Genomic DNA, 20,541 nt, shown 5'->3' with positions numbered 1-20,541 from the left:
TTTATGTAATGGATTAGTAATGTTTATATAATCTTTAGTTTATTTTAATTTAATTTAATTTTCTTTTTCATTTCAAGTAATAAATTCAGCATTTCTTCAACAACTACCATCACTACCACCCAGAATTTGATAATATATCAATAAAAAAAAAATGCTACGAAAACGAAAGTTTCTCACAGGTATGAAAAAGGACTTTATAATGATCCTTTAATCTGTTTTTTTTATTTTTTGTTTAAACTAAAATCTCTAACTGTTTGGCGAGACGATAAACTATCATCTAGTAAATCAACTTCTCATGTAACTAGTCACAACAGGCGGACTTCACCTGGAGAAGAACAAAAAGAAGAGGAGGAGGAAGCAAAAGAAGCAAAAGAAGCAAAAGAAGCAAAAGAAGACAATCAAAATTATAATGATAATGATAATGAAACAGATGCGTTAAATGCTGCTCTTTTGTTACGCAAAAAACGCCGTGATTTGGAGCTCAAGACTCCTCTTAAAAAGAAACCCAAAATTGATACCACGAGTGCTGACCAAATTAAACAACAACAACAACAACAACAACAGCAACAGCAGAAGCAACAGACGCAGAATCAGAATCAGAATCAGAATCAGAAGCAACAACAAAAACAAGATAAAAAGGATAAACCAGAAGTGGAGACATTATATGGGAGGTTTTTGCCTGCATCTTCAAGTATTCTAAATATGCCAGAAAATGAAAAGGAAGATACTTCAATGAATAGTATGAATAGTACAAATACCTTGGGGAAAGCACCAGCTAGTTTGCCCAAACGTCCACAATCTCCAGTAAATATAGGCTTTAGCCAATCGCAAATTGGGACTGATAATGAACGGAAAAAGAATAATGAAGGTACACGACCAATTTATACCAAGCCTAAAGGATTATTATCAACTGATGAAGAAGTTAAGGGATTTGCAGTGTCAGGGCGTATTGTGGAGGTTGATTTACGGCATAACAAAGCAAAGAAAGCTTCGCCAAGTGAAGATTCTGTGCTTTCCATTTTGGCCAAAAATAAACAACGAAGTGCATCTAAGCAATATGATGCAGAGAAAGAAGCTGCGAAACGGAAAGAAGAAGAGATTATAGATCAAAGCGTGGAAAGTATTCTCAAATCAACTGCATTCCCCTACTTCACACCTTTACAGGCACGACTCACACGGATTGAAAGTAACGCAGTAGCAAGTACCGCAGCAGCAGCAGCAGCAAATCCAATGGCCAGTACTGGATCTGAAACAAACTCACCAGCCAGTTTTTTCGAAGAAGACCAAAGACGGCGGCGACGGCGGATCGAACAGGCTCGGAAAATGCATGAAGATATAGAGCGTGCTATGAGGTTAAGAGACCAAAGACCAGGAGGCGGTGCGCGGCGAGGTAACGCAGTGAATGGACGATCAAACCGTGGGGGTGCTGGAGGAGGCAGCAATTCTCGTGGTGGCAGTGGAGGGGCTGGTTCACGAGGGCGTCAAGGTACCACGCGGGGAGGCAAACGACGATGAATGATTTGAAAAGGATTTGAAAAGGATTTGAAAAGGATTTGAAAAGGATTTGAAAAATATTTGTGATGAATTTAACTTCTCCATCTTTTCTTTTTTTTTTTTTTACATTATATATTGAAAACTTCTATAAATGATTACCTTTTTTCTTTTTCTTTTTGTATCAAAAAAAAAATAAAAATAAAAAAATAATTCTATTTGGGATTGAACCGACCGGTGCGTGAAGGAATCGAAGACCCGGGTTGTGCACGAGACCCTGGAGGTGGCCGACGTGTTGCACTGGAAGGTGTTGTAGTTGTTCCAATCATTGTTCCTCGCCTCCGTAGCCGCGTATCTTCCGCAGCTGTTGCAGAAGCAGCTGTTGGTGCCACTATAGTCCGTCGTCGTGCACTTAAACTTCGCGTCACACCGTTTTGTTGATCCGGCCGCGTTCGACGCAACCTTCTTCTGCTATCTTGTTCATGTTGTGCTCTTGTCGCAGCCTCTGCTTTTTCTGCTTCTTCTCTGCGTCTCCTGGCCTCTTCTTCTTGTTGTTTTTTCTGTCTTTCACGCCGCTCCTGTTCTGCTGCTGCTGCCGCTGCTGCTGCCGCTGCTTCTCTCTCAGCCTTCTGGGCTTCCTCGCGTGCCAAATCGTCATGTACACCTGTCCAATACCCAGCATCTGATAACAATGAATAAGTATGTTGGGACTGTGACAGTACCGCGACCCAGCTGTCCAGCAGACGGTCAGCATTGTGTGCTGCAGTCAGCACACCGTCCAGATTTGTTTGTGAAATACGGACCGCAGAAAGCACAACTGAAAGTGCAAGGTTTGCCTGGCGCACTTGCTCGAGCTCTCGCCGTAGTGATGCATCCCTGGTCTGTGTACGTGGGTCGTCAGACGGCACGCGCCGAGCAGTAGTTGCTGAGGCAGTTACGGCCGAGTGTGGGTGAAGCGGAGGAGCGGAAACACCAGGGGTTGATATGATGGGATTTTTAAGTGCAGATGATGCGATATGGCCTGGGGTAAGCGGGTCATGTATTGGTTGTCGTGGGGTTGTAGTTACAAGCTTTGGATCAGGGTCTTGTTGTTCAGTTTTGACTGGGCTTGGGTGATCATTGTCATCAGAAGAGAGATAGTCATGGCGTTGGTGAAGAGATTTACGACGGAGGGTCTGAAGATTGAGGTTATTGAGAGAAGTTGCTAGGTTCTTGAGACCTGCTGGGAGAGTTTCCTGTGGGTCATCTGGGTTCATTTTCTTTTTTTTTTTAAGAAGAAGGGGATATGGGAGGTTTGTGTTTGTTTTTAATTTGTAAACAAATGAAAAAAAAAAAAAAAAAAAGTGTAGATGTTTAGAATTATTTTTTTTTTTAAACACACAATTTTTGAATTTTTGAATACTTTTATTTTCTATATACTTAAAAAAAAAAAAAAAAGCTGTTTCAACTTTTTTTTTCTAAACATTTAATCCCATTATTTTACAAAATGTTTCCCTTGTTGACAACAAAAGACTCAAGCACGGAAATAGCAGCATAAAGTCTGTTTTCAGCCTCAGGGAAAACCAGCGAGCGGTCCGAGTAGAAAACCTCGTCAGAGACTTCTTCAGGGTGACGGGGGAGACAGTGCATAAAGACCCAGTCCTTGTTGGCACCAGCAGCCTTAACCATATCAGAGGTGACTTGATAGCCCTGAAATTGTTGCATGCGAAGGCGGTACTCTGCCTCTTGGCCCATAGAAACCCAAGTATCGGTGACAACGACATCTGCATTTTTGATGGCGGCCAGGGGGTCGGTAGTGACCTCAAAGATGGCACCAGTTTCGTCACCTGCTCTGCGGACCATCTCGACAATGTCAAGGTTGACGGGGTATTCGAGGGGAGTTGCAGCAGCAATATCAATGCCAGACTTTGCGCAGGCAATTGCGAGGTCGTGAAGGACATTTGTGGCATCACCAACCCAGGCGACCTTAAGACCCTTGAGGGCATCAATTCCAGAGTTATTAGGAGCAAAATGTTCGCGGATAGTCATAATGTCAGTAATGGCCTGGAAGGGGTGGAAGAGATCGGAGAGGGCATTGATGACAGGGACTGAAGAGGGTTCAGCAAGACCCAAAATGTCCTCGTGGGGTCCAACACGTGCAACAATGGCTGCAGTCATGGAGGAAATGACACGAGAAGAATCATAGAGAGATTCATTGACACCGATTTGGATATCATCCTTACCAAGGAACATAGAGTGTCCGCCAAGGTATGTGACGGCGCCTTCAGTAGAGACGCGTGTTCTGGTAGAGCGTTTTGAGAAGATGAGAGGGACAGTTTGACCACGGAGACCACCGGATGAGGCAGAAAGAGCATGGGCAGAAAGAGAGCCAGCTGTGGCTGATGTGGTAGTATCTCGAGTTGAACGGATGAGACTTTTGTGACGGATAGCATTTGTGACGAGAGCATGAAGTTCTTCAGCAGTGACGTCGTCGATGGAGAGCAAATGGCGAGGTTTTTGGTCTGCGGAGGTGAAGGGAGAGGGAGGGACAAAGGAAGAGGTAGCAATGGCACGACGGGAAGTAGCCATGACCGAAGAGGAGGCCGGGGCACGGGCAAGTTTCAGGGCTGATCGAAACATTAGAAGGGTATTTTGTTTGTTTGTTTGTTTAGTTAGTTAGTTGGTTGATTAATTGGAGCGATTTTGATGATGATGGGTTGTTGGTTGGTTGGTTGGTTGGTTGGTTATTTTTTGATGAGAGAGGAAATTTAAAAGAAAATTTTTAAAAAAAAAAAAAAAAAAAAAAATTTAACGGTTGGCTCAAACATAAAAAAATGACTAAATTTTTTTTTTGTTTAATGTGATAGAAAGAATAGAGAAAAAAAAAAAAAAAGACCAGTAATAGCAACGTAAAAAAAAAAAAATATGCATTTTTTTTCATTTTTCATTTCTCATTTCTCGGGTACGTCCATGTGAAATGTCCAGTCGGTGCATTTTGCAATATTCTATCGAGAAACCCGCGTGCCGGGCTCCGTGTATAACATGGGCAATACCCGCTTGTTGCCGGTTTAAATAAAAGAATAAAGGTTACCGTGTTGGTAACTTTATAAATCCGGGGTATCGTTTTATGTTATCCAAAGATAAGTTCTGATCCACACGTGTTACCTAATGTTCAGCCGCATTGGTGGCCAGCACAGCAGCTCCATAAAAAAAATTAAAAAAAAAAACCAGCCATTTTTTTTTTATTTTCTTCCCCCCCCTTCAACAAACATAACAACCACTCAAAATAAAATAGAAAATGTCTGAATCACAAACAATTTACTCGGCTCCTACTCAAGAAAACTTGCTGTTCTCTCCCAGCTTGATCCCTAAAGAAGTCGCTGCTGCTCTTCCTCAAGGCTACGCTCTACGGCCTCTTGCTCGAGACGACGTGTCTCGCGGAGTGCTCGATACTCTAAGCGCCCTAACAACTGTTGGAGACGTAACTGCAAAGACATTTGGTGTTTTATTTGATCACTGGAAGTCGCGTGGAGATGTATATTATGCGGTTGCCATTACAGATGCTGCAAATGCGGTTGTGGCTGTGGGAACCGTTCTTGTGGAACGTAAATTGATTCATGGGTGTGGGCTTGTGGGCCACATTGAAGATATTGCTGTGAACAAGTCGCAGCAAGGTAAAAGACTTGGAATCTCGTTGATTTCAGCACTCACAGCCATTGGAAAGGCGGCTGGAGTGTACAAGATTATTCTGGATTGCTCGGAGCACAATGTGGCCTTTTATCAAAAGTGTGGGTACTCTGTTGCAGGTGTTGAAATGTCAATTCGTTTTGATAAGCCAGCATTATAATATGTTTGGGGGAAAAAATAAAAAAATAAAAAAATAAAAAAATAAATGAATGAATGAATGAATGAATTAATGAATGAAAAAATTCCTTTTCATCACTTATGAAGATGAAGATGACGACGGGATTTTGGGAGATGAGAAATTGCTGGTGTTGCAATAACACATGGCCGTGAAAAGAAACAAATTTGAGAGTTTAAGTATACTTGTTGATGGATTGCTGGAGCACATTGCGGATCCTGCCTCGTGTTTTGTCGAGTAAATGTAATTGTTGGTGAATTCTTAAGAGATGGATCTAGAGGAGATGATTTTTGACTTTTGCGAGGGCTTTTGAGGACCCGTTTATGATACTGGTGTTGTGGTGGTGGAGTTTTGTTTCTTGGATGTTTGATGACTTTTAAAACTCTTGCAGAGGTTTGTGTTTTTCGTAAATCTAATCGTACACCACCTGTATGTGTAGTCACTAGGGCATTAGGGGTTTGAACAAGCACAGAGTTTTTCCTATGGAAAGAGCAAAACATGGTTGGTAATTTATCAATATCTTTAAAACTTTCATCATTATCATTAACTTCTTCCTCTTCTTGTTCGTCTTGTTCATCTTCATCTTTATCTTTATCTTCGTCTTCGTCTTCGTCTGTTTCTCCAGAATCGTAATCCCAGTGTTTTGTCAAAATGGTTTTACGAACACGTAAAGTTTCACACCATCTATCCAATTCACCAGTAAGTCCCTTAACTCGAGCAAACTGAACAATTCGTAGTTGTCTTCCAAAAGTTTCAGAGTCAATAATAAAGCCTTGGACTTGGTAAACCTGGTGTAGTAAATTATTTGGGTTATAAGCTCCTTGTTGGGTAAATAAGATGCATTTAAGGGTAGTTCCTGATCCATCGTCTACTGTAAGTATAAGTATTGCCAATGAGTTTTTCTCTGGATCCAATCCTAGTTGTGATTCAGTCACATCAATAAGTTCCCCTGTCACAGATACATAGTTAATGGGATGATTTCGGAAAAAGTGTGGAGGGTATAGAAGGGTGTTGGTGATTTTATTTTTATTATTATTTTTATTATTGCCTGGAGATGATGTAAGACAAATGCGTGGATCTGGAGGACGGTTATAAATTTGTTTAAAAGTCCATAGCAAAGCCACATCTGCACACATAAGTGGGACCCATTTGTTAAAAGTTAAAGAGCTTGCAAAGGCATCTTCTTTGTAGAATTGGTCGTAAGCCATTTGATGGTATTTTTTTTGATTTTGATTTTGATATGGGAAATAAATAAATAAATAAAAATAAAATGGGTTTAAAAGTTACCTTGTTTGGATAATTTGTAAATACCCCCCCAAAAAAAAAAAATAAAAAAAAAAAAAAAAAGCTTTTACCCTAACCCTTCACGTTACCTCTTTTTTTTTATATATATAATTTTAAAAAAATCTACACTTCTGCTGCCTCTGCTGGTGCTGCTGCTGCTGCTGCTGCTGCTGCTGCTGCTGTTGCTTTTGCTTTTTTCCTAGTCTGCCCTCCCCACACTACACTACACTACACTACACTACACTACACTACACTACACTACACACACTCACACACACTCACACACACAGTCAAAAAATCATCATCACCACCACCATCACCATCACCACCCACTCAAAAGTCTTTTTTCTTCTTCTTTTTCTTTTTCAAGGACCCTCCTATCAGAGAGCCCTTGAATACCAGCCACGGTTTTTACTATCATAATTATCATTATTATTTAAAAAAAAATTTTATTTATTTATTTTTTTTTTTTTTTGGCTCCAGCAATGTCTAAGCATTTTGTTCGCTCTATTAAAAACGTAACAAATAGATATACGCCCACTGAAATCACCGTTAGAAATGGTACGCCTTTAAACTACACTACAGTCTTTTTTTTTTTATTCGATTTATATCAAAATATAATATATATATATATATATATATATATATATATATATTTCAATAACTTTAACTAACACATTTGTTATCACTTTGATAGCTACAAGTAATGAACCTTGGGGGCCAAGCATCTCGGAACTTAATGAAATTGCACTATTAACTTATCACGAGTGAGTTTTATATAGAAATCATTGTGTCTTTTTTTTGATTTCTTTCCCCCGTTCTAACCTTTCCCAAGTAAATATCTCAAGGAAGTTCTCGATGTACTTGAAAAACGACTCAATGACAAGGGCAAGAACTGGCGTCATGTGATGAAAGTATGTATTTTTCATTTGAAACCTAGTTTGAACCACGTTTTTTTATTTCATTTCATTTCATTTCATTTCAAATCATTTCATTTTTCAAATCTAACTCTTCTAAAGGCTCTTACAATTCTTCTCCATTGTATCTATGAAGCTTCAGATCTAGTGGTTGACTGGCTCAAAAAAAATCTTTATCTAATTAAAACCCTACGCGATTTCCGTTATGCCGATGATCGTAACATTGATCAAGGTGCTCCTAGTATGTTTTATATTAAACCTACCTCTCATCCTCACCCCCTTTTTTTTTTTGATTTTTTTTTTTACTTGATTCGGTTATCTCTACTAACATTCAACAGTCAGGGCAAAAGCAAGTCTAATTACAGAATTGATTGAATCTCCTGAAAAAATGGCACAGGAAAAGAAACAGTACCAAGAACTACGTGCAAACATGGCAAGACCAGGAATTGTAGACTTGGCTACTGGTAATGCTGCACCCGCAAAACCACGTTTAACCCTCGATCTTTCATCCTCGGGCCGGCCCCGTCGCAGTATCAGTACGGCTATTGTTGCTGCAAACTCAGGGCCTCAAGGCCCTTCTTCTACCTCTTCTGCTTCTGCTTCTGCTTCTGCTTCATCATCTTTCTCATCTAACAATTATCATAACACTTCAGCTACATCTTCCGTTACAAGTCCACGCAGCTCACTCGATGCTTGGACACAACAATCCAGCTCAGGGGCTTACAGAAATAAGGCTCGTGTTGCACCCAAACCCTCCATGGAAGGCCGTTATTCTCTGTCTCTCCCCCTCCATTCCATCATTGAGGAATCCCACTACTCTGCACCTACGCCACCACACTCTGTTTCCGCAGCATCGGTAGTGCCTACTCGAGCACCACTCTCTTCCTCATCCAATAATACACCATCGCCTCAGCCCGTTTCACGGATTCAGACATTTTCCACCGCAGCTGGAAATGTCAGTAAAAACTCTGGAACCATTAGATTGGTGGTGGATAATGAGGAAGTTGTTGGTAACTCAATAATATTAACAACACCAACAACACCAACAACATCAAAAAGTTCAGCCGTTAGGATTCCAGTAAGCGGCTCACCCACAAAAATAAAGGGTAACCAGATTGGCGCAGCATCATCTGCGCCATTACCCGCAACAATAATAACGTCGAGATCACCACCCCCTGTGATGACATCAATGCCTGTATCGGCACCAACCCCAGTCACTGGTAATATACAACAAACAACCATTCCGGTGACTGTGCTTGCTCCGATTGTGACGAGTGCAGTAAGTCTGAATAGTTCTCATAACATGTCTGCAGGGAGTAGCATTAGTTTGTCATCGCCAATGAGCAGTAACAATCCGTTTTTCAGTATGGTTGCAGCACAGGAACAGCAGCAACCTCAATGATGAGGGTATTAGATGTGAGATTGGATTGAATGGAGAGGGAAAAGCAGTGAAGAAGAATATGATGGATTGGAGGAAAGTGCTGTTTTTTTTTTAAAAAAAAATTAAAATAGTGATAAAAGAGAGAGAGAGAGAGAAAAAATATATATATACCCATATTAGACATACACAACTGAGGTTTATACCAACCCTGAATTGGTAAGATGAAGAAAAGGTGTATAAAGAAGAATGAAAAAAAAAAATTAGATAGATAGATAGATAGATTTTGGAAGGACTAAAAGAGAGACGCCTTGAAGAAGAAGATTAAGAAGATGAAGAAAAAGAGAGGAAACAATTTTTGAAAATATTTATGGTATTATGATGAAAGTGTATTATTATTATTACTATACGAACCTCGACCACCACCACCACCCCCTTATAATGATTAATATTTATTTATTTATTTATTTTTTTGCTATTGATATAATAATACTATTGGATAAAAACAAAACAAAAAATAAAAGTTTTTGATAAACCAATGTAATAAAATGGAGATATATATGAGTCTATCGTAGTTGGAAGAGAGGGAGAGAAAGGGGTGATTAGTTTAAGATGGACATATATGGGGTATTGTGATTTGCGGGATATTTTCCCTGCAAGATAACAATCCGAAGACGCCGGTTTGCTGTAGATAATGAGGAAGATGATGTTTTTTTTTTACCCAAGAAGGGTTTATTTTATTTTTATTTTTTTTTCCTGATAAACAAAATTAACAAATGAGAGAAGAGAGAGAGTTTTTTTTTATTTTTTGTTTTTTTTGGGGGGATATTCAAAGATGATAATAATAATAATAATAATAATAATAATAATAATAATAATAATAATAATAATAATAATAATAATAATAATAATAATAATAATAATAATAATAATAATAATAATAATAATAATAATAATAATAATAATAATAATAATAATAATAATACGAAAAGAATTTGAGAACCAAGAGATAAAATAGTTTGAAGATGAGAAGGAAAAAAAAAAAAAAAAAAAAAAAAAAGGGATAAGTTGAGAGTGTTTAATAGGTGAAGATTATGTTGTAGAATATAGATATTAAAAGAAAAAAAAAAGATTTGAAAATGTATTTCTTTTTTATTTATTTATTTTTTTATTTATTTATTTATTGTTTTATTGTTATAAGTAATTACTTAATTAAGTTATAACAAAGATTATAATCATGTTGAAGATTTGAATTAAAGAGCAACAAGAACAGCAACAGTATTTGAATGAAAAAAAAAAAATTTTTCTTTTTAAAAGAATTGATTAAATTGTTTGTTAATCAATTAATTATAATTGAAATTTTGAAATAAAAAAGAATACAATTGAATTATAAAATTTCTTATAAAAAATAAAATAAATAAATGAATGAATGAGCAAATAGAAAGATTGATTATGATGAAGCTAGTTGAATATTATCATTTCATTGTTTTTCACATAGGATTTATTGTTTTTAATATTTTATAAATAATTATTTACTTTCTTTTCTTTTTTCTTTTATTAATCCAATTGAATTCTAAATGAATTTAGTCACATTGAAAAATTTCAATTTGTTGTTTTTTTTTTTTTTTTGATTGAATTGCATTTTTTAAAAAAAAAAAAAAAAAAAATATTTATTGTAATGACGATGAACAATAACAATGAAATTTTTTTTATTTATTTTTATTTTTTGGGTTCTCCGCATCGTGGGGTGAAAAAAAAAAAAATTTTTTCCTTTCCAACTTTAAAAAAAAATTTTTTTATTATTAAAAAAAGAAAAAAAAAAAAAAAGCCTTGTGATTGAAATTTTTTTTTTTTTTACCCCAAATTTCGTCATCAACAAAAATGAATTAAAAAAAAAAATTTTTTTATTTTATTTTTTTTTCTATTTTTTTTATTTTAATTTTGATTTAAAAAAAATATATTTATTACTTCATATGACATTGTTTCTTCTTTTCACTCGCCTCTTTTTTCATTGATTGCTCTAGTATTTGCTAATTTCCAAAATTCTCAATGTTTTTATTATTATTTTTATTTTTATTTAATAAAAAATTAAATGTGCAGGTGCTATTTAGTCACCATAAAAAAAATTATTTAATTTTTATTTGGTTAAAGTTAGTCATCAGTATTAATATTATTACCTCTTTTTTATATAATAATGCGTCTTAATTCCGTGGCACAAATGAAAAAAATAAAATAAAAAATAATAAAAAAAAATTTCAACAATATAATATTCTCTTTTCACTTTTCACTTTTCACTTTTCACTTTTCACTTTTCACTTTTCACTTTTTTTTTTTTTTTTTTTTTTTTTTTTTTTTAATAAACTTTATAATCTTAGACTTATCTTCTTCTTCTTCTTATTATTTTTTTTTCTTGTTTCAAAATCATACTTTTTTTTTTTGTTAAACTTCTTAAACCTTTCATGACTTTAAGGGATTCTTCTTATCCCCTTAATGTACTTAAATCTTAACTATCCACACCCCATTTTACTTTTTTTTTTTCTTGTTCTTCTTTTACAATACACCTTTTTAACTTTTTTCTTTTCTTATTCTTCTTCTTCTTCTTCTTCTTCTTCTTCTTCCTCAATCAAGCATCTAAACTTTTTTTTTCTTAAACTTTGATTGAGAGGTTTTTCTCTTAAATGGGTTTCAATCTGCAAAGTGTGCTTTTTTTCTTCTTTGAAAACATGTTTTGTTTCTGAGATAAGATACGAGAGAAGGGGGGGGGGGGAGAATCATAAACTTAAAGAGGCTATGTGAATCTGTTGTTTAAGTTTAATTCAAATTGACAGAATTGTGAAAATTGTCGTTTCCAAAACTTTTATTTTTTTTTTTTTTTAGAAAAAGAATAACTTTACCTTCTTTTCTTTACAGGTTAACAATTGTTTTAAGACAGAAAACTCAATCTCCTTTTCCATTTAATTTTTTAAAATAACAATCAATTATAATAATAATATACTTCTTTGTCAATTTTATTTTAAATTAACGTTGATTCTTGTTATATCCAAGTAATAATAATAATAATAATAATAATAATAATAATAAAAATAATAATTTTCTTCTTCAACTTACAAATCAACTTTTAACCCTTATTTGGTTTTACCCCAGATTTAAATTCCATTCAGTTTTTTTTTTAACATCTTATTCAAAATATACCTACCCAACTTTTTTTTTTTTTCTAACCTCATCTCATCTAATCTCATTTCTGATTTAATCATCTTTATTTTCCCTTTTCTTTTCTTAATTCACTATCACATTAAAAATAAACAAAATCCACAATTCACTATTCTTGTCTAGTTTCCCTAGATTTTTTTTTTTTTTTTTTTTTGAAAAACATTTTTTTCCACTACCCCAAGTTTTATACTTTTTTTTTCTTTTTTATACACCGGTTTCTCTACATTTTCTAGTCTATTTTTCCTGTTTTTTCTTTTTTTTTTTTATTATCCAAGTACTTGATGCATTTTCATAAATATCAAGGAAGGTTTGTTTAGAAATTCATATTTCAGTTTCTACATTAAAAAATATATTTGACATTTTCAACTGTTTTAGTATGGTGCCATAATCATCACACTCATAATTTTTTTTTTCACGGGGGTTTTCCACTTGTGCCGGGTTAAATTTCTACACCAAAAAATAATACACTACCTTTTTTTTTTTTTTTTTTTCTTCTTCTCATTTTCTCCAGATTTTATTATATATTTCTTTAAAAAAATACACTGATACCCTTTTTAATCTTTGAAATTTTTTGAAACATAGAAAAAAAAAAAAACATGAGTCTAGTTTAAAATGGTATGAAAATCTGGATATATGGATTTTTAGCTAAATTAAAAGATTCTTTGCAAAAAGATAACCCCAATTATAAGAATTGTCAAACTAATTAACGAATTGTTTTCAAATTGTTTTTATTTTTAAATGTTCCAGAAAAACTTTTTTCTTTAGTTTATTAAAATCATAACTAATTTTTTTTTCTCAACTTTCAAATGGTCTCTTTGTGATATCAATTTAAAGAAAATTCATTCTTCATTATCATTTTCATTAAATATTATCTACATTTTTAATTAAACCTCTTTAAAAAGTACATTATTTTTTTAAAAAAAGAATTTATTTTTATTTCCTTTTAAATTTTTTTTTTAAAAAAAAAGCTCTTTAAAAGGTTAGAAATAAATGAGGTAACATTAACAATTGCAATTCTTTTCATCACCATTACAGAGTTTATTAGCCTGTCATCAAAATTACAATTGGTAAGTATAATATGTTTTTTTTTTTTTTTTCAGTTCTTCCAGTTCTTCTTTAATTTAAATTTATCATCAATCTGGAATTACTTATTGTTAATTTTTTTTTTTTTCAAAAGATTAAATTGGATTTTTTACATTACTTTTGATCCTCATTCTAAGGTTGTTTTTTGAAGTCTGCAATTTTACACCATTTTTTATCATAACTTTCTTAAAAATCATTTTGTTTTTATTTTTTTTAATTTTTTTTAATTTTTTTTAATTTTTTTCATTTCTTAAATCAATTAATTATTTGGTTCGAACAACTATAAAACAATGCCTCTATATATTAATTTAAAGCACTTTTTTATTAAAAAATTTTCAAATTTTTATTAAAAAACCCTTTTCATTTATAAGTTAATTTTTTTTTTTTTTTTTCAAAATGTAACTTTTGAATAAATTATTTTAGTTGACAGTTTTTCAATTTTTTTAAACCAATTATATTACAGCTTTTATTTTTTATCATTTATAAATGTTAAAGTCTCTTAAAAAGAAAAAAAAAATAAAAAAAAATAAAACCGATATAATCACATTTTATTTTTTACATTCTTTTTTTTTTTTTTTTTTTCTAATCTATTGTGATATATTTTATATCATTTATCACACTTATTTTTAAGCAAATATGGTATCCTGAATTATTTTTTTTAATACTTTCTTAACTCTTATCTTTTGCTTCTACTACAATCACACATATTGCTTAACTTATATATCCAGATCATAAAAAAAAAATGCCTCTTTGAGTCTACAATTATTTTTTTTTTCCCACGTCATCTTTTATTGTATAAAAATTGCCTAATTTTCCTTTTTTGATTGTTAATTATAAGTCTATTGATTTCAAATTGGTCAATACGCACACATTTATATCTACTGTAGTGCTTAGGTGATGTAACATTCACTATTGACAAATATATAACAACATTATTATTTGCTTTTAACTTGTAATCCAAAGGTCAATTCTTGTTTTATTTTTATGTTTACTTAGTGATAAGTAAAGGATTATTTGGTAGTGGGTACGACTAATCACCAATTATGGACTCTGTTATCTTGTGAAACTTCCAGTAATATAATTGGATACACTATCAAGATTACTGTTTTCTTATGTTTTCATTTTCAATCTTTTTTATTACTAGAATTAGATTGATTTACCAATTGTTTAAACAATCAATTGTATTTCAACTCTTTTAAGAATTGCAAGTTTAAATAGGTATTAAAGTAGCCAATATTAGACTCTACAATCTTAACAGTAGTTAATCCAAGCCACGATAAAATCGCGTATATACAGATAAAAGGCAGAATAGAATCTTAACATTGTGGAATATACCGGAACTAATTTATCCTCTTGTATGAGCCACATTATAATGATTTCCTAGTCTATTTACTTAACTGTAATATCCTGTTTTTTTTGTATGTGTGTGTATGTGTTAAGTAAGTTTTTTTAGTTGTTTAGTACTTTGGTTACAAAAAATTGTTATACTGAAGTTAGTTTTCTTTTTGTTTTTTTTTTTGAATTTCTAGTTTTTATTCTCACCGTTTGTATTTTTCTAAATATTTCTAACATCTTTGCTTTTATTTATTTATTTTTTTTATTAATATTTAGTTGGAAACCTTGCTCAAAGATCATTTACACCCTCATTATATATTTGTAAAAAAAAAAAAAAAACGTTGGTTTAACGGTTTCATGGTATTTGGATTGTGTTGTTGATCAATCCGCTCCCCTCCTTTTTTTTCTACAAGTACAATTCTACAGAAAAAAAATTTTTTTTGTAGAAAATAATGGTATTGTTGTTGTAGTCATTAGTGTATCACCAGTCCAAGAAATCTACATCAAACAGAAGTCAAATTTAACGAGATTTTTCACCGTTTTTCTTCTTCTTAAATTTGCTTTTTTTTATAATTTTGATTTGACTTTTGCATAAACGGGACATATGTTACAAACAAGTCTAATAATACGTATTGACCAGTTATGTTTCTACATGTAAGGTATATATTTATTGATATATGCGTATATATATGTAAAGGGTGTTATTATTAGGAAAAATATAAAGATACAAAGTTTGTTTGATTTATTTAAGTATTTATGGCCAAAACATTTGGAAGACTATTTAATGATTTACGAAAGCTAAGAATTGAAAAGAATAGGTTAAGATGGATTAAATTACCAGTTACAGTTTATTTAAGCTTTATTTAAATGTTTATATTCTTGTTAGGCTTTGTTTTTTTTATTAAAAATGATAGTCTTAACGTTTAATTTTAATTACTATAGTACAAATTCATTTAGAATGTTGCCTCGTTTTTATTTTTATTTTTATTTTTTTGTTGGTTAAGCTTGTATTTGATTAGCAAATGAATTAAAGAAAAAGATCTTTTTTTTTTAATTTATATAAGTATCTACATAATCTATTAAAATAGAGACCCTTTTTTTATTTTGTACTTGTGCTTCCCCTCGTTAAGCATAAGTAAACCTTAGTTGATGAGATTAAAAAAAGAGGGGGGAAAAAAATAAATTAAAAGAGATATCATGAATCAATTAACGAGCAAGCTAATAATAACCTCGAGATGGCTAGGAATTCAAATAAAGAAACTGAATTTAAATGAGAAATGAAATAAAATAAGAGAACAGGAGATCTTTATCTAAAAAAATTTTTGTTTAAAATTCAACATCAAAGAAGAGAGAGAAACAGAAAAAAAAAGATTTACAAAATAGGAAATGAGTTTTAATAATTAAAGACAAATTGGATACTGAGAAAGAAATTGAAAAAAAAAAAAATAAAAAAATAAATATTATGCGAGATCCCGGATAACGACATTATTAAGAAAGATAGCGATAAAGGAATAGAGAAATAAAAAGTTAAAGAGATGGAGAAAAAACATAGGAAAACCGAAGAACGGATATTAGTGAATGTAGTAAGGAAAATCGTATTTGCGCACAGTTTTCCGAGGAAACAAAAAAAAAAAAAAAAAAAAAAAAAACTAAGATTAATATCAGCCAAAAAAATCTGCAAAAGATATTATATATAAAAGCTAAGAAAGACAAAAAAAAAAAACGTGTTTGACCTTTTTATGTGCATAATTGTTCTTTGTTTTAAAAAAAAAAAAAAAAAAAAAAGGATGTTAATAATTTTAATAATTTTTGATTGTTCAAAAAAATTGTTTTAAAGAAAATACGGGAGAGGGGAGGAGGGAAAAAAAAGAGGTCCAATTATGACCAATTTGATATATTTGATATAATTTGAAAAGAATTGTTATAGAGTGAGAGTGAGTGTGGGGAGGTTACTTTATGACTATGGAATAATAAATATTTCAACGAGTCATGATGAATCTTGGCCGGGAATAGGGTTTGGATGAGTAGCAATAAAAAAATGAAAAATGAAAAAAAAATAAGAAAAGAGAAGATTAAGAATGAATAAAAAAAAATATTTTAAGAAATAAAAAGATGAGATTAAAAAAAACAATAAAAAAACTAGATAAATTAAAAAAAACAATAAAAAAACTAGATAAATTAAAAAAAAAAAACATTTTTTTTTTTTCAAATAAAGTTTTTTTTTATTCAAACTCAAAAATAAAAAGACAATAGGATTGTTTGTAGTGAATGAAGTATATAATATAGTAAGTATCATTAGTACATTGCACTATTATTATTATTTTCTTACTAAGCCTTTGCCAAGTTGAGAATATATTAAACTTAGTTTTCTTTTTTTTTTTTTTTTTTTTTTTTTTTTTTTAAAACGAGTCAATCACATTAGTTTCGAATTTTTTTTTTTTTTTTTTAATCAGCAATTTGTGTATCGTCCAATCGGTGAATTGAATTGAATTGAATTGAATTAATTGAGATGAAAAAAAAAAAAAATAAACTAAAAAAGTTTAAGATAGTGGAAGGATATTATTATTATTATTATTATTATTATTATTATTATTATTGTTATTATTATTATTTTTTTCTCTTTGGTTTAGTCAATAATAAATGATATTCAATGAACGCCTTTGATTGGACGAAATCAGAGAATTTAAATTTTTATTTATTTTTATTTTTATTTTATTTATTTTTTAATTTCATTGTTATAAAAATGGTAGGCTAGTGAAAAAAAAATAATAAAAATAATAAAAATTATGTTGTCATGACAACGTTTCAAAGTAACCGAGTAATAATAAACTGGGTATCGATAACAGCGATAAAGCCGACGTTATCTACGATAAAAAAAAAAGAATTTAATCACACAGAGAGAAAGAAAAAAAATTTTTTTTTTTTTTTTGGGTTTAAAGACCTTTAAGAAGAAAAAAAATTCTAAAAGGAGACACAAAGGAGGAATTCTTGAAGTATAAACGAGACAATTGATTGGAGAAATGATAAAATATATTAAAATAAAATAAAATAAAAAAGGGGATGTGTTGATGATGTTAAAGTTAATGATTATGATTAACAATAATGTGAAAAATTTTTTTAGTAAAGAAAAAAAAAATAAATCTTTAAAGAAAGAAAACGAAACTAAAAGCAAGATTGGGGTACTTTTTATTTTATTTTATTTTATTTTATTTAAAAAATAAAAAGAAATGAACATTTTATTATTATTATTATTATTATTATTATTATTATTATTATTATTATTATTATTATTATTATTATTATTATTATTATTATTATTATTATTATTATTATTATTATTATTATTATGTTATTATTATTATTATTATTATTATTATTATTATTATTATTATTATTGTTATTATTATTATTATTATTATGTGTGTTATTATTATTATGTTATGTGTTATTATTATTATTATTATTATTATTATTATTATTATTATTATTATTATTATTATTATTATTATTATTATTATTATTATTATTATTATTATTATTATTATTATTATTATTATTATTATTATTATTATTATTATTATTATTATTATTATTATTATTATTATTATTATTATTATTATTTTTTTTTTTTTTTTCCCCCAAGACAAAAAGGCTACCACATTTAACCTGGGGAAGGTAAATAAAATAAAATAAAATAATATAAAAAAAAACTACTTCTTTTCATACCAACCCACCCCAGAAATATTCCATAAAGGTCCAAAGTGAAACCGAAATAATAATAATAATAATAAAGGAAAAAAATTAAAGAATAGTTTAAAAAAAACTTTTTTTCCCTCCCCCCCCGTAATTCATTTGTAATAATTCAATTTGGTAACTAATATGAATTTATATATATATATATATATATATATGGGGTACATAAATAAGTACTTGCGACTTGCTTTTTGATTTGACTTGTCTGATGGGTTCTCGCAACAGCTTTCAAAAGGCACTGCTTCATGAAAAAAAAAAAAAATTTTTTTTTTCTTTCTATTCATTTTTCTGCTAGTTTCTTGTAATTCAATTAGCAAAAAAAAAAAAAAAGTTAATTAGAAGTATCTGTAGCAGTTTGAACAAACTTTTTAATTTTTTTTTTTTTACAACAAATAAAATCATTACACCTTGCCTCACCCCTCCTCTGATGCCACATTTTTTTTTTAATCATATTGTTCAAATAAAATTTTTTTTTTTTTTAATTATAATTTATCAACTTGCATTTCTACATATTCAAGTACTTTAGATGGTATTGACAATTCTTATTTGAACTCATGAACCCCGGGTTCGGCGCAAATATTCTTTCTTTCCTTTTTTTTTTTTTTTAATTTTTTTTCAATTTGAACCATATGAAACTTGTAAGTGCGCAAAACTTTTTAGAATAAAAAAAATTTTTTTTTGAATTAAATAAAAGGAATTTTTTTTTTATAGAAGTGCACAGACAAACTAGCAAAAGAAAAAAAAATATTCTTACATGTGAGAATGAGCTTTGTATGGGATTTCAATAATAATAATAATAATAATAATAATAATAATAATAATAATACTAGATAAAAAAAAAAAAGCTTTCCCATGCAGTGCAGGAATAAAATATCCTATTGTGGAGGAAGAACAGGATTAAAAGAAAGAGAGAAAAAAAAAACGAAGATAGATGAGATAGGAGATAGAAGATATGAGATATGAGATAAAAAAAAAATAATTAATTAATTAATTAAATAAATAAATAAATAAAAAAAACTAGGTTATTAAGGTTTTGATCCAATTTCTTTTTGGTTAAAAGGGATGGAACGTAATGAATGATTATTAATTAGAATAATTGATTTCCTATCAAATATGAAGAAGAGCCGAAAAGGAGTAGTTTTTTTATTTTATTTTTTTTTTTTCTTCTTCTTCTTCTTCTTCTTCTTCTTCTTCTTTTTCTTCTTCAAGTGGGATGTTTATTATAATTAGCAAAGACAAAAATAAAATAAAATAAAATAAAAAAAAAAAAAAAAAAATTGTTGACAAGTAGCAATAATATTTATTCCCCCTTCCCCAAAGTTTTTTTTTAAAATGGCTTTTTCTCTCGGAGACCGATACCCTAACCACAAAGAATTTTATGTGGTTAGGGTTCTTGAATTTTTCACTTTACAATATGGAGACTAAGCGATATATATATATTTCAATATTTCAGTACATGATCTTAATTACTTAATTGATCTTATATTTACATAGTAACTCATCTCAACAATCCCATTTTTATTTATACTCATAAATTCAATGGATTTGTTTCACATGCATTGAAATTCAGTTATAAAGTAAAAAAAGAGGGTCTGAGAAAAAAAAAAAAGCGCAAATTGTGTGGAAAAAAAAAAAAATAGTTTTATGAATTCAGTTACAATGAGCTTAAAAGGACTTTTATTTATTATTTTTTTCCTGATTAACCAATTATACCATTTTACTCTTTATTTTTTTTTTTAAATTGATAAATCAGAAATTATTATTTAAGGCATTAATATAATAATAATAACATTTGATAATATATAGTTTTTATAAAAAAAAAAAAATAAAAGAGTAACAGTCTAACTACCTTTAGGATAATGATATATATATCACTTTTGAAATAACCGGTTAAAGGATTTCATATTTGAAAATAACAAAAAAAAAATAAAAAGAGTTGGTTTATCAAGCCAATTAGAAACATGAAAGAAAATAAAAGTCATTGAGTGAAAAAAAAAAATAAAAATAAATTGTGTTACTCATGATTAAGGTCCAAATATTTTATCAAGTTTATTCTCTCAAAAAAAAATAAAAGAAAGAAAGGAAAGAAAAAGTCAATTTGGAATCATCAGAGGCATCTTAAGTTTAATGTTTTTTTTTTTTTTTTTCGATTACGTCAAAGAATAAAAAAAAAAAAGAATTTCCATTGTCTTAGTTTATATTTCTTTTTTTTTTTTTATTTTTAAAATAAAATAACAAAAAATGAAAAA

At 30.0% G+C, this 20,541-nt stretch overlaps 6 protein-coding genes across 6 annotated transcripts; 3 read left to right on the top strand and 3 right to left on the bottom strand.

The window, feature by feature from the left end:
* Nucleotides 1–151: 151 nt before the first annotated feature.
* SAPINGB_P003205 (uncharacterized protein) lies at nt 152–1,515 on the top strand (the record flags this gene model as incomplete). The annotated part of the gene is made up of 2 exons (XM_031997923.1): nt 152–179; nt 263–1,515. 2 exons carry the CDS (start codon nt 152–154, stop codon nt 1,513–1,515), a joined length of 1,281 nt encoding a protein of 426 aa, XP_031853814.1.
* Nucleotides 1,516–1,706: 191 nt separating this feature from the next.
* SAPINGB_P003204 (uncharacterized protein) lies at nt 1,707–2,747 on the bottom strand (the record flags this gene model as incomplete). The annotated part of the gene is made up of 1 exon (XM_031997922.1): nt 1,707–2,747. One exon carries the CDS (start codon nt 2,745–2,747, stop codon nt 1,707–1,709), a length of 1,041 nt encoding a protein of 346 aa, XP_031853813.1.
* Nucleotides 2,748–2,970: 223 nt separating this feature from the next.
* Nucleotides 2,971–4,110, bottom strand: SAPINGB_P003203 (uncharacterized protein; the record flags this gene model as incomplete). The annotated part of the gene is made up of 1 exon (XM_031997921.1): nt 2,971–4,110. The coding sequence occupies one exon, from the start codon at nt 4,108–4,110 to the stop codon at nt 2,971–2,973; it is 1,140 nt and encodes a 379-aa protein (XP_031853812.1).
* Nucleotides 4,111–4,768: 658 nt separating this feature from the next.
* Nucleotides 4,769–5,317, top strand: SAPINGB_P003202 (uncharacterized protein; the record flags this gene model as incomplete). The annotated part of the gene is made up of 1 exon (XM_031997920.1): nt 4,769–5,317. One exon carries the CDS (start codon nt 4,769–4,771, stop codon nt 5,315–5,317), a length of 549 nt encoding a protein of 182 aa, XP_031853811.1.
* Nucleotides 5,318–5,409: 92 nt separating this feature from the next.
* On the bottom strand, nt 5,410–6,540 carry SAPINGB_P003201 (uncharacterized protein; the record flags this gene model as incomplete). The annotated part of the gene is made up of 1 exon (XM_031997919.1): nt 5,410–6,540. The coding sequence occupies one exon, from the start codon at nt 6,538–6,540 to the stop codon at nt 5,410–5,412; it is 1,131 nt and encodes a 376-aa protein (XP_031853810.1).
* A 561-nt stretch (nt 6,541–7,101) lies between these two features.
* On the top strand, nt 7,102–8,935 carry SAPINGB_P003200 (uncharacterized protein; the record flags this gene model as incomplete). The annotated part of the gene is made up of 5 exons (XM_031997918.1): nt 7,102–7,177; nt 7,314–7,383; nt 7,452–7,530; nt 7,636–7,774; nt 7,872–8,935. 5 exons carry the CDS (start codon nt 7,102–7,104, stop codon nt 8,933–8,935), a joined length of 1,428 nt encoding a protein of 475 aa, XP_031853809.1.
* Nucleotides 8,936–20,541: the final 11,606 nt, after the last annotated feature.

Source organism: Magnusiomyces paraingens, assembly GCF_902498895.1.
Source record: "Magnusiomyces paraingens strain CBS 517.90 genome assembly, contig: contig2, whole genome shotgun sequence".
Lineage (NCBI taxonomy): Eukaryota > Fungi > Ascomycota > Dipodascomycetes > Dipodascales > Dipodascaceae > Magnusiomyces > Magnusiomyces paraingens.
The sequence above is the reverse complement of the archived record's forward strand: the minus strand, read 5'-3'. Positions and strand labels throughout refer to the sequence as shown.